The sequence below is a fragment of the Echinops telfairi genome, unplaced genomic scaffold (genome assembly GCF_000313985.2).
Source record: "Echinops telfairi isolate 266 unplaced genomic scaffold, ASM31398v2 ScPeMD7_1;HRSCAF=3_0, whole genome shotgun sequence".
Lineage (NCBI taxonomy): Eukaryota > Metazoa > Chordata > Mammalia > Afrosoricida > Tenrecidae > Echinops > Echinops telfairi.
Genome location: NW_022103896.1, coordinates 54,230,947 through 54,246,531, shown reverse-complemented (window position 1 = coordinate 54,246,531; position 15,585 = coordinate 54,230,947). Strand labels below are relative to the sequence as shown.

General features: G+C 44.2%; 1 protein-coding gene across 1 annotated transcript in view; it reads left to right on the top strand.

Annotated features, from left to right (window-relative positions):
- The window catches only part of LOC101663970 (carbonic anhydrase 13), a 51,246-nt gene that overhangs the window by 24,869 nt on the left and 10,792 nt on the right, over positions 1-15,585 (top strand). The window contains exons 4-7 of the mRNA XM_004697731.2: positions 3,831-3,949; positions 11,357-11,452; positions 13,104-13,166; positions 14,880-15,035. Of these exons, the coding sequence (XP_004697788.1) occupies positions 3,831-3,949; positions 11,357-11,452; positions 13,104-13,166; positions 14,880-15,035 (434 nt within the window). The remainder of the gene's footprint in view (positions 1-3,830; positions 3,950-11,356; positions 11,453-13,103; positions 13,167-14,879; positions 15,036-15,585) is intronic.

Here is a 15,585-nt window from a genome sequence, read left to right as displayed (position 1 = left end):
GCTGGAGAGCAAATGTTTTGAGAATGATGGAGGGCAGTGAATGTACAAATGTGCTTTACACAATTGATGTATGTATGGATTGTGTTAAGGTTGTATGAGCCCCTAATAAAACGATTTTTTAAAAAAATTTAAAAAGATCATTTTATTTGGAGTGCTTACAGCTCTTATAACATCCCTTACATCAATTGTATCAAGCATATTTGTACATATGTTGCCATTATCATTTTCTAAACATTTACTTTCTACTTGAGCCCTTGGTATAAGCTCCTTTTTTTCCTTCCCTCCCCCCTCGTGACCTCTTGATAAATGAAAATTTATTATTATTTTCATATCTTACACCTAATGCTGTCTCCTTTTACCCAGGTTTCTGTTGTTCTTCCCCCTGGGGGTGGGGTATGTGTTGATCAGTTCCCCCTTCATTTCCTCCTTCCTCCACCTCCCTGCTACCCTCCTGGTATTGCTACTCCCATTCTGTTTCTGAGGAGTTTATGTGACCTGGATTCCATGTGTCGTGAGCTCTTACCTGTACTAGTGCTCATGCTCCGGTGTAGCCAGAACTGAAAAGCAGGACTGGGCTCATGATAGTGGGGGTGAGGAAGCCTCAAAGAACCAGAGGAATATTGTGTGTTTCATCAGTGCTATACTGCGTCCTGGCTGACTCATCCCTTCCTTGTACCCTTCCGAAAGGGGGTGTCCTATTGTCTACAGATGGGTTTGGGGTCTCTGCTCTGACCCCACTAGTTCTCAACAATATGTTGGGTTTTTCTGTTTTGTTTGGGTCTTCCGGTGCCTGTTACCTGATCCCATTGACACCTCATGATCACACAGGCTGGTGTGCTTCTTCCATGTGGGCTGTTGCTTCTCAGCTAGATGGCTGCTAGTTTAATTTCAAGCCTTGAAGACCCCAGATGCTATATCTTTTGATAGCCAGGCACTATCAGCTTTCTTCACATTTGCTTATGCACCCATTTTGTCTTCAGCGATTGTGTCAGGAAGGTGAGCATCACAGAATGAATGCCAGGTTGTTAGAACAAAGTGTTCTTGTGTTGAGGGAGGGCTTGAGCACAGGCGTAGAGGCCGAAAGTCCATCCACTACCTCAATGTATTGCCATATAAATATATGTACATAGGCTAATATCTCTACTTTTATGAATTAATATATTTAAGTGCCCATTGATGTTTATACCTTTATCCATAGCTTTGCTTCCTAGATCTTTCCTGTTTCCTTTTACCTTCCTCCTGCCCCACCATCACGCTTGTCTTTCTTCTACCTCTTAGTCATTCATTTCAGCTAGATTGCTGTCAGCAACAACATTTCATCCTGGATTGTGGGCTATTGAACAAAAATATTTGATTGCCAGGGATGTCCTAAGTAATTTTATTTTATTTCTGAAAAGGGGGTGGTAGGCCAAATAAGTCTGGCATCTTATTCTCTAGATCCTTTTCATGAAAGAGAATTTCTATAGCCATGATTGATTGATGTCCCACCATTTAGCTATTTCATCACGTGCATCTCAGAGTCCTAGAGGAGGCCTGGTTCGAACCCAGCAGCCACCCCATGGGGAAGTGGATGGATTCTGCTCCTGTCATGAACTTAGCCTTGGAAACGCTGTGTTGCACAGGCTGCTATGAGTTGGAATAAACTGGATGGGAATGGGCTTATCTCAGTCAGTGATAAAGAAACCTTGATATTTGGACTCATTCCCCCACTCCTTTTTTTGGGGTGGGGGTGGGGGAAGTGCATTCCTCTAGTCAGAGAATGGGTTCCACAGCCAGACATTTGCTGATCACAATCCACGGTTGGATGTTTTTGTTGAAATTCTCAAACACGTGAAGTGTAAGGCAATCTCTGTTGCTTGACTAAGCAGGGCTGTGCTGACCTCGCCTTAAATCCTGGCTTCGGAGCAGGCTTTCCGGCGACCTTCCATTATTCTTGGATGTCTTCCGCACCACGTGTGGGTTTTTGTATCACGTTCTTTCTCCCGAGCCAGCTTGCTCGAATCCTTTCCCAAAGTCAATTTCATACTGATTTCCCAAGCTCTTGAATAGGCTTATGTAATCTGTGAAGCCTGGACTTTATGGTTCAGTTCAGGTTTTATTATGCATCAATAAGGGAAAAAAGACCACAGTTTTGCTGTTGTTAGGTGCTATTGAGAGCCAGTTTCGACTTATCTAGTGACATTGTCCCACCGAGTGAAGCGCTGCTTGGTACCGAGCCATTCCCACAATTGTGGCTATGCTTGAGCCCCTTCTTGCAGCCATGGTGCCAGTCCATGTTGCTGTGGTCTTCCTCTTTTTAGCGGACCGTCTCCTTTACCAAGCCTTGTGTCCTTTCTAGGGACTGGCCCCTCTGGACCGTATGTGCCTAAGATGGTTTACATACAAGGCTGCCCACCCCAACGTTAGAGGTTTGCATTTATACAGAGACTCCTTGAAAGAAAGGAATTCCAGAAAGTTTTACTTCTGAACTTTAGCACCTTTCTACTCTGAGACACAGGAAGCAGAATCTACTCAGGCGCAACTGATGTGCCCTTCCTATCGTGCTGCCCTCCTCTGCAGGGCACACATCCAGTTCTCTGCCCGTCACATCCTCCTGCAAAGAGGCGGAATCATCTTCAGTTAAACAGTCAGTTCTTCACCTTTAAGCATTCCTGCTTTCTTCTCTGTTCTAACCGTGTGTGTGTGTGTGTGTGTGTGTGTGTGTGTGTGTGTGTGTTGGGGTTTCCCAGCTGTGCCGTGAAAATCCCAGCTGTGCCGTATTGTAGGCTCCCCCCCGCCCCCCCGAAAAGGTCTGTTTTATGCCTCACATTCTTTTTTTTTAAGAGATAAATTGTTTTATTAACCAATCATTGATTATTACCTACAGAGTATGTGTACTTGGTTTTACATGGCGAAAAGGGTTTTTGAGTATTCGTTACACAATTGCTGTATGTGGGAATAATAGTAGCCAATAATAAAGTCAACTCTCTTTCCCACCGACTATCAATTTCTAGATTATAGCACACATGGAACATTGCATTCTAGTTTCTAAGTTTGGCATCAGAAATGTTTATAGCAATACATACGAGCAATCTGATGAGAAGCTAAAATATGTTACAGCAAATAGCTATGAAACCCTAGTATTAGGCTCCTTAGTTTCTCATCATCTATAAACAGCTTCATAAATCATTTGGCAAACCAACCTAGAGGCAAATAACCTGCGTGCCCCAGCCCCATGCCTGCAGTCAACCAATACTGAGAAAGACCAAGCAGCACTAGTTGTGGACAATCACACTGAAGCCTGAAGCTTGTACGCGGCGGGCCTTGGTTCCGGCTGTTTCCTGGCTTGGCCTCGTCAAGTACTGCTTCCTTCAGGATCTTCACTAGGGAATGGAAGCAAGTGTATGTCTGCAGAATCCTCTCCTTCAGCGCTGCAGTCGTTTCTGTGAGGGGCACATTGTGAATATCCATCTAGAGGCATTTACTATGGCTTTTGTTTTTAAGAGATAGCATACCATTTTGTCACTGCAAAGACAAAAGTGACCTCTCAAGGCAGCAAAAGTCACATGGGTAGAATAGTGATGGAAACCCCACAGGAGCCACAGAATCAAAGGTTGTAAATACTCAGCCCGCTTTGTGGCCCATGTGTGCGTGGGAGATGAGCGGGCAGGAGAGAGTGCCTTATGCTCTTTAAAGGTGCATTTCTCAGCAAGCTGCACGATGCATTTGACAAAAGCAATTCCTTGGGGGAGCAAGGGAAGAGCATCCCTTTCAAGAACATGTTGTGGGCTGTGGCAGCTTGTACAAATATTTTTTCTTGCTCATTGCTTTTAAAATGAACTTGTGTTTAGTTCTGCGAGGGGGTCCACTCACTGGAAGCTACCGGCTGCGACAGTTTCACCTCCACTGGGGATGTGCGGATGACCATGGATCCGAGCATGTGGTAGATGGGGTGCGATATGCCTCAGAGGTAAGTCATCGACTGCATCTCCCTGATGCAGGCCTCCAGCACCGTGGGACTTAAGGGACACTGGAGACTCTTCTGTTGGTGCTAGCTGGCAAGCATTGAACTGCTAACTGCAAGGTCAGTGGTTCAAACCCACCAGCCACTCTTCAGGAGAAAGATGAGACCAGCTGCTCTCATAAAGATTTACAGCCTTGGAAACCCTCTGTAGGGTTGCTATGAGTTGGAATCCACCAGATGGCAATGGGCGTGGCTTTGCTTTTAGGGGAATACCCTAGTGGTCCAGTGCTCAATCCTTGATTGCTCCCCAAAAGGCCGGAGAGCGAACGCTGTCTGTGGTAGTCTGCTTCCCTAAAGATGACAGCCTTGGGAAGGCGATGGCTGTGAACTTGAATCTACTCAATGCAACACGGTCTGGTCTTCATTTAGGAAGAGCTCCCTGAACCCCAAACAGATCACTGAGCTAATTTAGGTGTCACAGCGTCACGGTTCCTTTCTTCATTCAGTAAGCATGGTCATGCCAACTCAGCCCCAGGGCTCTTGCCATTTCAGAAATTTTTAAACTGGAGACTAGGTGAGATGAAGTCATTTATCCAGCTAGGAAATAGTTGGTCAGTTTGATACCAAATTATGTCACACAAATTATGAATTATGTTAAGATACTGTTGTATATTCTAGAATACCAGTGAGAAGGGAGGGAAAGAAATATTTGTCTTAGGTCTAGCTGTGTACATATTTGGTCCTGATACAAATATATTCTTTTAAAAAAACCATTTTGTTGGGGACTCATGCAACTCTTAGCACAAGCCATCCATCCATTGTGTCAAGCACATTTGTACATTTGTTGCCATCATCATTCTCAAAATATTTGTTTTCTACTTGAGCTCCTCATTTTTCCCCCTCCCTCCCCGACCCTCACTCCCTCATGAACCCTTGAAAATTTAAAATATATTATTATTTTTTCATGTCTTACACTATCCAATATCTCCCTTTGCCCACTTTTCTGTTGTCTGTCCCCCAGGGAGGGGATTATATGTAGATCATTGTGATATTACCCCTCTCTTCTCCCACCTTCCCCTTACCCTCCTGGCATTGCTAATCTCATTATTGGTTCTGAGGGGTTTATCTGTCCTGTATCCCTGTGTTTCCAGCTATTATCTGTACCAGTGTACATGCTCTGGGCTAGCTGGATTTGTAAGGTAGAATTGGGATCATGATAGTGTGGGTGGGGTGGGGAGGAAGCATTAAAGAACTCGAGGAAAATTTTATGTTTCATCGGTGCTATACTGCACCCTGACTGGCTCGTCTCCTCCCTGCAACCCTTGTGTAAGGGGTTGTCCAATTGCCTACAGATGGTCTTTGGGTTTCCACTCTGCATTCCCTCTCATTCATAATGATATGATTTTTTGATGCCTGATACCTGATCTTATCAACACCTCGTGATCACACAGGCTGGTGTGCTTCTTCCATGTGGGCTTTGTTGCTTCTGAGCTAGATGGTCCCTTGTGTACCTTCAAGCCTTTAAGACCCCAGACGCTATATCTTTTGATAGCTGGGTACCATTTGCTTTCTTCACCACATCTGCTTATGCTACAAATATATTCTAATGTTATATAAAGTCCACACTTAAGCAGGCAATAGCAAATGACAAAGTTTCATTTCTCAGGGGGATAAAAAAGATATGACCTCATCTAAGCTCTAGACTGCCTTTGTATTTACAGGTATAAAATAGAATTTGGAAATTATTTAGGTTATTACTAAAGGGTAACACAATAAACATTTATTGGCCTGCTTTTTTTTTTCACTGAAAGCTACTCCTTTATAATGGTAATTATATTCATTAACTATGTTCTACTTTTTTAATCCTCTAGTTAACAGATAAATAGCAATATGCTTCAAGTTATAATATGATTAAATGTTGCTAATCCCCAATTTTACCATGAGATGAAAGTAATTATTTATTGTATGACTCAACCAAAGTTAATTTAAGTGAAAGTAATTTGGCTTGTAAGTCAAGCAGGCAGGGCAGAGCCATGCTACCAGGTAAAGACTGTTTTTCTTTATTTTTTTGTCTTGTTTGTGCCCTGCAGTTACACAGCTCAGCTCTTGAGAGAAATCCAGGGAGTGGGAGTTCTTTCAGATTTTACTTTTCCATTGACATGTATAGAGGCCCTTGAAGGCTTTCCTTTTTTCTTTTTGAGACCAACTGTATTAAAGCATTAGAACCTACCCTGCTGGGTTAGGCAGTGTTCTCTAGAGAAGAGTGGGCAAGTCCCGTCTAAGCCTAGGCAGATGACAAGTTCATGGGGCACATCCTAAGCTGAAGGCTTCTCTTGATTCACATAACCTTGGAGGCTGATGAGTCCAAGATCAGCAGGCACACCACAGATTGGTGGCTGCAGGGGCAGAATCACATCCAGGTTTGTGCCTGGAGAGCCAAATGAATTCAAGATTGGCAGGTCAGATGGCAGGCAGGCTGCTGATGGCTCCCAGGATCAGCAAGCAATATGACTGGCCATTGGCTCAAGTCCAAAGACCCTTAGGTCCCTGAGCCAGATGCAGGATTCAGACCCAGCAAAAAGCACATAAACATCATCACAGCATGTACTTGTACAGGCCATGTGCCTCCCCCAACCCAACCCCAGAAAACTTCCTTTGGGGTTCATCAGGGCTGTGACCTGAGTAAAGGGTTCTCATTCCACCTCCAATCTTCATGGCAGATCCCACTATGGAGTTGATTACGTCGTGTTAGGTCATATCATGGGAGATTACTAGGCCTTAATTGCCAAATAACTGGGAATCCTGGCCCAGCCAAGTTGACACAAAATCTCACTATCCCACCTATTCTCAGGATGGATGAATAGAAGGTACATGAAGTATTCCAGGATGGGAAACCGAAGACATTAGGGATGTAGAATGAGGGACTTCTTATGTTTTTAAAATTATTTAAGCTATAGTTCCAAAATGGATTCTACTGAAGCAAGAGTGAACATGGTAGACAGATTGAAGGTTTCAGGGGCAGTTCAAATGATGGATGATGGAGGCTTGAACTATAGTGCAGGTGTTGGACTGGATGGGTAGATATGACATCTCCAAACGGAGGTTTCTTATTTTATAGAGAAGATGCTGATGGAAGAGGTTGAGGGAGTGTCGGGGGTAGGCATTAAACACGTAAGTGGGAAGTGCTGTAAAGGAAATACTATCACACGATCTGGTAGGGAATGCCTGGATGGTTAGGAGAGGCCTCTTGGTGATGTTGCTTGAATTGAGATTGAATGACAAGAAGCCCTGGGAAAACTGACGGAGCATTTTCTAGGAAGTGGGATCCACAAGTACAAAAGGTGCGGGACAGAAATGAGGTGGCCATCTATGGCTATACCACCCTGAACGCGCCCGATCTCATCTGATCTTGGAAGAAATGAGGTGGCCGTCTACAGTCATACCACCCTGAATGTGCCCGATCTCGTCTGATCTCAGGAGAAATGAGGTGGCCGTGTTCAAGAAGAGACACATGTTGGCCTAAGAGATTGTAACTTAATCAGAGAGCAGAGGGGATAGGAGGTGTCCTAGAGAGTCAGACAGTGACCACGTCCCATCATGTGTTGTGGATAATGGTGAGATGTTTGGATTTTCTTCCTAATGTAGTGGGAAGAAGATAAGGGAGATTTCAAATAGGGGAATCATGCATTCTACATTATATTTTGTAATTCCTGACTACTATGTGAAGAAAATATTCTCAAGAGCAAATGTTGAACAGGGAGGTAAATGAGAGGTTATGGAAGTTGCCCATGTGGGAGATGACGGTGCTTTGGAATATGAGAGTGGTGAAGATGAGCAGATCTTGGCAGATCTGTGACATATTTGGGAAGTAAAGCCAATGGCTCTGGCCAAAGGAAAGGATGTCAGGAGTGAAGAAAGGCATATTTTACAAATTAATATGAGTTTATCTTTTCCAACAAAGAAAAAGAAGAAGAAAGGAAGGAAAAATAATTCATGCATGCTTTTCCCATAATACACATTTTCCATGCACTTTTTGGAGACTCCTATTATAACCCAATAACAGTTTCAGCCTCTCAAGTTTCTTGGGAACCTGCTGGCAGGGACCTGTGTAACTGAAGAGTCTGAAGAAACAGGCCTCACCCCACTGATCGTACCACCAGAGTCCACTTGAGGCATATGTATCAAGATCCATAAAACCTCAAAATTATCTTCCTTGAGATTTCAGCACACGTTGCATTGCTGAAAGCATACAGTGTTAACCAAACATCCAAAGGACCAAATAATTTAATCATGAAAGGGTTAACTCAATTACAAATGCTAAAAGAAAGCTGTTCCCTTGAAGGTATTGATGCCAAACAAGAAATGTATATGGGAGAGAGAAGTAGGTCTTATTTAAACAACAACAACAACAATAAACCCAGACAATCAACCCCAGCAAAAAAATCCAAGATTGTTTCAGCTTGTTGTCCATCATAAATATGTATAACAAGCAGCAGAGGGATATAGGTAAAGTCACCTCTTTAGTTAGGCATTCATGTTCCACTCACTAGTCGGGGTGGTGCCTATTTCTCTCTCTCTGGTGTCCTCTCTTGCTCCGTGTACTGAGGCATGGGCAGCGGGCCATGACAAACAACCTTACCAGCTCCTCCCCTCCTGCGGAATGTCATCCCCTCCTTCGAGCCTAATGAGTCTTTGTTTCATCTTCTGCTATTTTCAGGTTTCTTTCCTCCCCCACCTATCTCACAGTACCTTACATCCTGAGCCCACAGGAATTCACTCTATTTTCCATCTCGATATCCCTCAGTCTTACTTGATTTGGGAATGGTACTGTTTTACAGTTTTGTGGTTCACTGTTAACAATAGCTCTGCTCTCTTGAAATCTCCACCCCTCCTATTAGTTGCCTATCAGATGTCAAATTATGTTTAAAGGACGAGATTAAAAACATGTATTTGAACATGCTGAGTTATTTTGTAACAGCTGAAAACAGACCCCGACCAGTTGAGGTCATGTTGATTCCATCTCCCGGTGGCCCCCGTGTGTCAGGGTAGAGCTGTGCTCCAGAGAGTTTTCGGTGGCTGATTTTTGGAAACTCAAACACCAGGCCTTTCTTTGGAGAGGCTTCTGAGGGAACCGAACCTGCCTCCTTTCTGAGAGCTCGGTTTGTACCAGCCAGGACACCATCTTCCCTCAAAGAGCCTTTGGGGCAGGAGGGCCCACGGAAGCGCTTCTTCTTGGATGTTCCCCAGGGTCATTAGAAAGGGCTTATCTGAAGCCAGTCTCAAATGTGGACTTGTGTGGGTATTGTGACCCGGATGGTACCCTTCCCTGTTTTAATCAAACCTTTTATGTGTGCCACCTGGCCCTTCGCTTCTGCCTTGGTTTATCCGTCCCTTCCCAAAGGCCCTCCTAAAGTGAATTTGCCTAACTGGGGCTATTCTGTAATTTTCGAATTTGCCTGTGTGTTTAGGACACGACTTTGTGTCCTACGCTAGACATTTGGGGCATCTTTGCTTTCTGGATGAGATAAGGAGGCGATGTCAGTTTCCTGGAGCCCCGCCCCTCCCCTCGGGTCGTTCTCTTTTCCTCCTCTTGGGACCTCCGCCTGCCTGCCTTTGCTTCCGCAGCCCACCTTGATTCCCAGACCCCGAACACCCCTTCCCCCATTAAACTTGCTTTCAGCAAGGGAGCTGAACCCAGTCAAGGGAGGTTGTCCGCGTGTGAATCCTGCTTACAAAGTGTGCTCTGGATGAGAATTTGCCTTTTCAAGCAAGAGAAGTCGTTATAGCTGTGATTTCCACTCGCTGGGAAGCTGCCAGAAGGGCTAGTCCTATCACATGAACCCCGAAAACCCGCCGCGTTGCCGCTGCTGCGCACCAGTGGGTCGTTTCCGACCCGTCACGGGCCTGCCTGTTGGACAGGGCTGCGCGACCAGAGGGTCTCCGAGGCTGTGATCTTGACCCCAGCAGGTGACCAGGTCTGGGCGCCTACAAAGCCATGGGGGGTCGGACCTGCTGAGCACGTAACCACTGCGCCACAGGGCCCCTTACTGAATTCTCCACCTTTCTGTGGCCTGAGCTTGGTTCCTGGATCCTGCGCTCACCTGATGAACTACAGTGGCATCTCTGAGGACGGCCCGGAGGAGCCTAGATTTTGACAGTGGCCAGCAACTGAGACTGACTGCTCTGGCCCAAAGGAAACCGAACCCCAAACTCACTGCCATCGAGTCCATGCTATGACCCAATAGGACAGGGTAGAACTGCCTCTGTCGGTTTCCAAGACTATAACTCTATATTTTATTAAAAGATTATTTTATTGGGGGCTCTTACAGCTCTTATAGCACTCCATACATTGATTGTATCAAGCATATTTGTACCTCTGTTGCCATCCTTATTTTCTAAATATTTACTTTCCTTTTAAAAAATCATTTTATTGGGGGCTTGTACAACTCTTATCACATTCCTTACATACATCCATTGTGTCAAGCACATATGTACATTGTTGCCATCATCATTCTCAAAATATTTGCTTTATACTTGAGCCTTTGGTATCAGCTCCTCATTTTTTTCCCTTTCCCCCTCCCTCCCTCACAAAACCTTGATAATTTAAAAATTATTATTATTTTTTCATGTCTTACACTGTCCGACGTCTCCCTTCACCTGGTGGGAGAGAAAGGGGGAACTGATCACCATGATCTACCTATAACTCTTCCCTGGGGGACGAACATTTACTTTCTGTTGATCCCTTGGTACCAGCCCCCCGCCGTGTGACCCCTTGATAAATTATAAATGATTATTTTCATATCTTACACCTGCCGCTGTCTCTCTTCCCCCATGGTTTCTGTTGTTTGTCTCCCTGGTGTGTGTGTGTGTGTGTGTGTGTTTATATATCCATCATTATGATCGGTTCCCCCTTCCTCCTTTCCTCTCCCCATCTTCCCCCTCCCCTCCTGGTATCGCTACTCCCATTCTTCTTCCTGGAACCCATGTGTCATAAGCTCTGATCTCTTTTCTGTACCTGTGCACACGCTCTAGTCTAACCCGCAGTGAGAGGCAGGACTGGGGTCATGATAGTGGGGAGGGTGAGGAAGCCTCAAGGTACCAGAGGAATATTGTGTGTTTTATCAATGCTATACTGCATACTGGTTGACTCCTCCCTTCCTTGAGGGTGTAACTCTTTACTGGAGTAGAAAGCCCCATCTTTTTCCCACAGAGGGGCTGGTGGTTTTGAACTGCTGACCTTAGCAGCCCAACAATTAACCTCTACCACACCAGGGTTCCTGGTAGGGGCTAGGGTGTTCTAAATCATGATGTAGGCTTTAGTAAATTATGCCACAGACTAGCCAGGTGACCACAATCCTTCACTTGTTCTTTCTTGTGTGTTTTTAAAAATTATATTGTGTACCTCATTTTCAGCTCCATGTCGTTCATTGGAATTCAGACAAATACCCCAGCTTTGTTGAGGCAGCTCATGCGCCCGATGGACTAGCTGTCTTGGGAGTATTTTTACAGGTATGAATAATTTGATTTCATTTAAACTAATCAGCTGTTTTGGAATAATGAGTTTCAGTTCTGGAACAAGCATTCAATCATTTTGTTAATATTAACTAGTTTTGGGGTTTACGTGTTTTTTTTATTATAACTTATAGGAGGGCCTAGGGCATCATCTTATGCTTTTTTAAATTATCCATTAAGCATTTTGGTATGTATAGTAACAGCAGCAACAAGGACAACAGCAACAATAAGAGCAAACCTAACAACAGAAATCCTGGGGGGAAGGGGGGGCATTTATTCTCAGCCCTTCTTGATTATGCAATATTTAGCAAGATCAGAAAGCATACAGTTCAAGCTCTGATTCTGGAAGCACTAGTTAGCATATAATGACTAGTTTCCATAAATACTGAGTGAAATAACATTTTTTTGTTATTGTATTTCCCGCTGACCCAGGTGGTCAAACAAGTATAGCTGTGGAGGAGTGGCCTGTTCAGCTCCCACTCCAAGCACATTCCTGTAGGGAGTGTGTGTTTGCTATGGCACCACTGCGTGTGTGATGTAACTCCCGGAGCTGGGGCTGGGTGAGGCGTGGGGCAGAGGAAGAGGAGGGAGTAGATCACAATTGGCCCAAGGCTGAGTGGAGGCAGTGAAATGTAGGTGAGAGGGGAGAGAGCTCACTTTAATTGTCCAGTATATAAAAAGTTCAGATTGATTCAGGGCACCCAGGATAATGAAAAGAGTTCTATAGTAAACCTGCAAAAGCCTGAATCTGTAAGGTGGGAGCCTGTCAGGAAAGGAAAACTCAAATGGTTTTCCCCACTAGAGAGCTATGCACAGTGTGGTAAGGCTGCACACACCCTGCCAAAGGCAGAGGGTTTGAGGCACCCGGAAACGTAAGGTAGTCCCTTCGAGGGTCAGCTCTTACAGGGTTCACGGCATATTCTGCTGGAGCGTTCTGCATTTGGGGATCTCAATTTGTTGTAAGGTGAAGTGGGAGCTGCCTTGGCTTAATGTTTTCATGCCGCTATAGCCAGCTTAGGAATCACTGGGTGGTACAAATGGGTAGTTGATGCACCCTGCTGCTAGGCTGGCACATCAAGTCTACACCAAAGTGCCTCAAAAGAAAGACCTGGGAGTATACTTTCGAAAAACCAGTCAAGGATAACTCTACAGAGGACAGTTCGACTGTGACAACACACAGGGTCCCCATGGGTCAGAATTGACTCCATCGTGACTGGAGATAGTGCTCATAGACAGTTTGAACCTAAGGTCTGAGAGTCACGTCTGGCTTAGGAGTGCAGGTATTATGTTGGAGCTTTTTATTCTATGTAAGGTTTCTCTCTCAGTAAGTTATAACTTATCCATTTATAAAGCTGAAAAGCATGAAGCTGCCTCCACTAATATTGGAACCCAATTTGAGAGTTTAGTTGAACTGAGTCCTGCAATATAATCTTGCTGTTCAGATTCTTTTGGGGTGATAAGACCCATGGGTAAAAGAGAGCTTCATTATAGAACAATCACTGTTTGTTAGGGGCCAGGTTAGCTTTCTAAAACTTTAATTAAAAAAATGGTGACGCAAATGGAGCTGTTCAGAGAAAATCAGCTACAGTACCACTTTCTTAAAAAAACAACAACAAAACCATTTTCTTTTGAAATCCCTCCTTTTCAGATTGGTGAACATAATCCTCAACTGCAAAAGATTACTGACATTCTGGATTCCATTAAAGAAAAGGTAAAATTGATTACTATTTACTGGAGCTCTGGTGGCATAGTGGTTCCTTGTTAGGTTGCCATCAGAAAGGTCAGCAGCTCAAAACCACCAGCCACTCCTCGGAAGAAAGACTTGGCTTCCTACTTCCATAAAGACTGATAGTCTCGGAAACACGCAGGGGCAGTTCTCCCCTGCCCTATATGGTTGCTATGAGTCAGCATTGACTCAGAGTCAGTGACTGTTCAGTTCACATCAGGAGCTTGGTGGTACAGGCGGTTATGTGTGGGGCTGCTCCCCAAAGGCCAGCATTTGAACCCACAGCTGTTCCTCAGGGGAAGGGGAAGAAAGCCTTCTGCTCCCAGAACGATATTCATCTTGGAAAACCTTGGCACGCTACTCCGTCCTCTAAGCCCATTTCGAGTTGGAGTCGCCTTGATGGCAATGATTTCACATGGACTGGGCAGTGCTTCATTTTGTTGCACTGACATCCACCATGCGTTAGAACAGACTCACTGGTACCTAACAACAAATGGTTCATGCAGTCCTACGGAGCCCTCACAGTTCACGAATTATGTGCTTGGCCATCAACCATCTGGGAGGTTCAAACCCCACTAGCTACTCTGTCGGGAAAAAATATAGCAGTTGGTAAAGACTGCAGCCCCGGAAACCTGATAGGGCAATTTTATCCCCACCCCCTGATTTTTAAGTTCAGGATCAGGATTTAGGTCTTCCCAGAATTCTGGTTCACCATTCTTTTTCCCCCCCAGTAGTTTTATTGATATAAAATTGACATATCATATACATCCATAGTTTGGTGTATTTAAAAAGAGTTGTACATACACCATCACATCCATTCTAGTGCATCGTCCCCCCAGGACAATTCTATTCTGTTCTATCGGGTTGCTGTGAGTTGGAATTGACTGAAAGGCAACTAGTTAATATATTCTTATGGTTGAGAGGCACTGAGTTAATATAGTCATATGGCTGTTCTTGCCTGAATACATTTACCTTTTCCCCTAAAGTCTAAGGTCTTATACATAAACTTATGCTGCTGCCTTAAACAAGTTTGGAACATACTGGACCAATACTTCAGAAGTGACTCACTGCCATTTTTTGAGAATTAAGTGGGTCTTTAATCATCTAAAATGATTGCTGTTGTTAGCTGCTGGACAGTCACCTGTGACTCATGGAGACTCGTGCCCAGAACTTTGCCAGGTCCTGTGTTGTCTGCATGGCTCGTGGGAGTGAAGCTGTCGCGACCCTGACCCCCAGGGTCATCATTGCTGGTGTTTGGAAGTTGATGTCCATACTTTTCTTCCTAGTCTGTCTTAATCTGGAAGTTCTGCTGAAACTTGTTGGTCATCGTAACAACATGCAATCCTCTGTTGATCACTGGATGGAGGCTGCGCACAGGCACTTTGCCACACATGGAAGACGAGAATTCTGCACTGAGCCATCCATGCTTTCTTATCCAAAATAACCACTAGTAAATGTATTTATGCGTAGTTAGTTTCTGGTGTTGGAATTTTACAGAGTAATTCTTTAATCATGGCACATCTTAAAGAACATTTAGAGTAAAGCAAATTCTGTGTCTCATAAATTTAAATGGTGTGCTATTGTTAATAAAAAAAGACAAATATTAAATAATTCCATGTTGTTTCATTGAATGTCTCTTTCTTGAGGTTTTTGGAAAGCTACACCTTTGTAATTGTGACACTTCTCTTTTCCCTCCAGGGAAAACAAACTCGATTTACAAATTTTGATCCATTGTCTCTGCTTCCTCCCACCTGGGACTACTGGACATATCCTGGCTCCCTCACGGTCCCGCCTCTTCTTGAGAGTGTCACCTGGATCCTTTTAAAGCATCCGATAAACATCAGCTCTCAACAGGTATATTCCCTCTTTTAGCTTGATTCACTGAGAAGAAACCGGGCTGATTCTTTAGTTTGCATTTTAGCCCTTCAGTTTCCTGTGTTTTTCTTTCATTAACTGGGTGGTTGGCTGGCTCAGAGGAGATTTATGTGTCTTTTTTATGTGCACTCTTATCGTGAGCTGATTTCTTCCCCAGTTCTTAGATTTTGAAATTTAATGTGCAATAGACACAGATGAAAGTAGAGCACTGTTTTGGACATCATGATTATTTGCTTTTGCTTTCTTTTGTTTGTACAGTGGCACAATAGGTTGAGGTATGATAGACGCTCCTCTTGGGCATCGTTCTTGTGTTCTTCAGCCCATCCACCTGTCCCTCCCCTGAGTTTACCCTCAGAAAGCAAACAGGGGTCAGATTAGCCTGCCAATCCCTCTTAGCATTAAAGTTTAATAAGTGATCTTTTTACAAGAATTGTAAATCATATAATCCAAATCCAAAGGAGACAATAGTATCAGGGCTTAAATCCTAAGATTCTGATGTGTAGAAGGCTATAGATGACAGTGGAAGCCC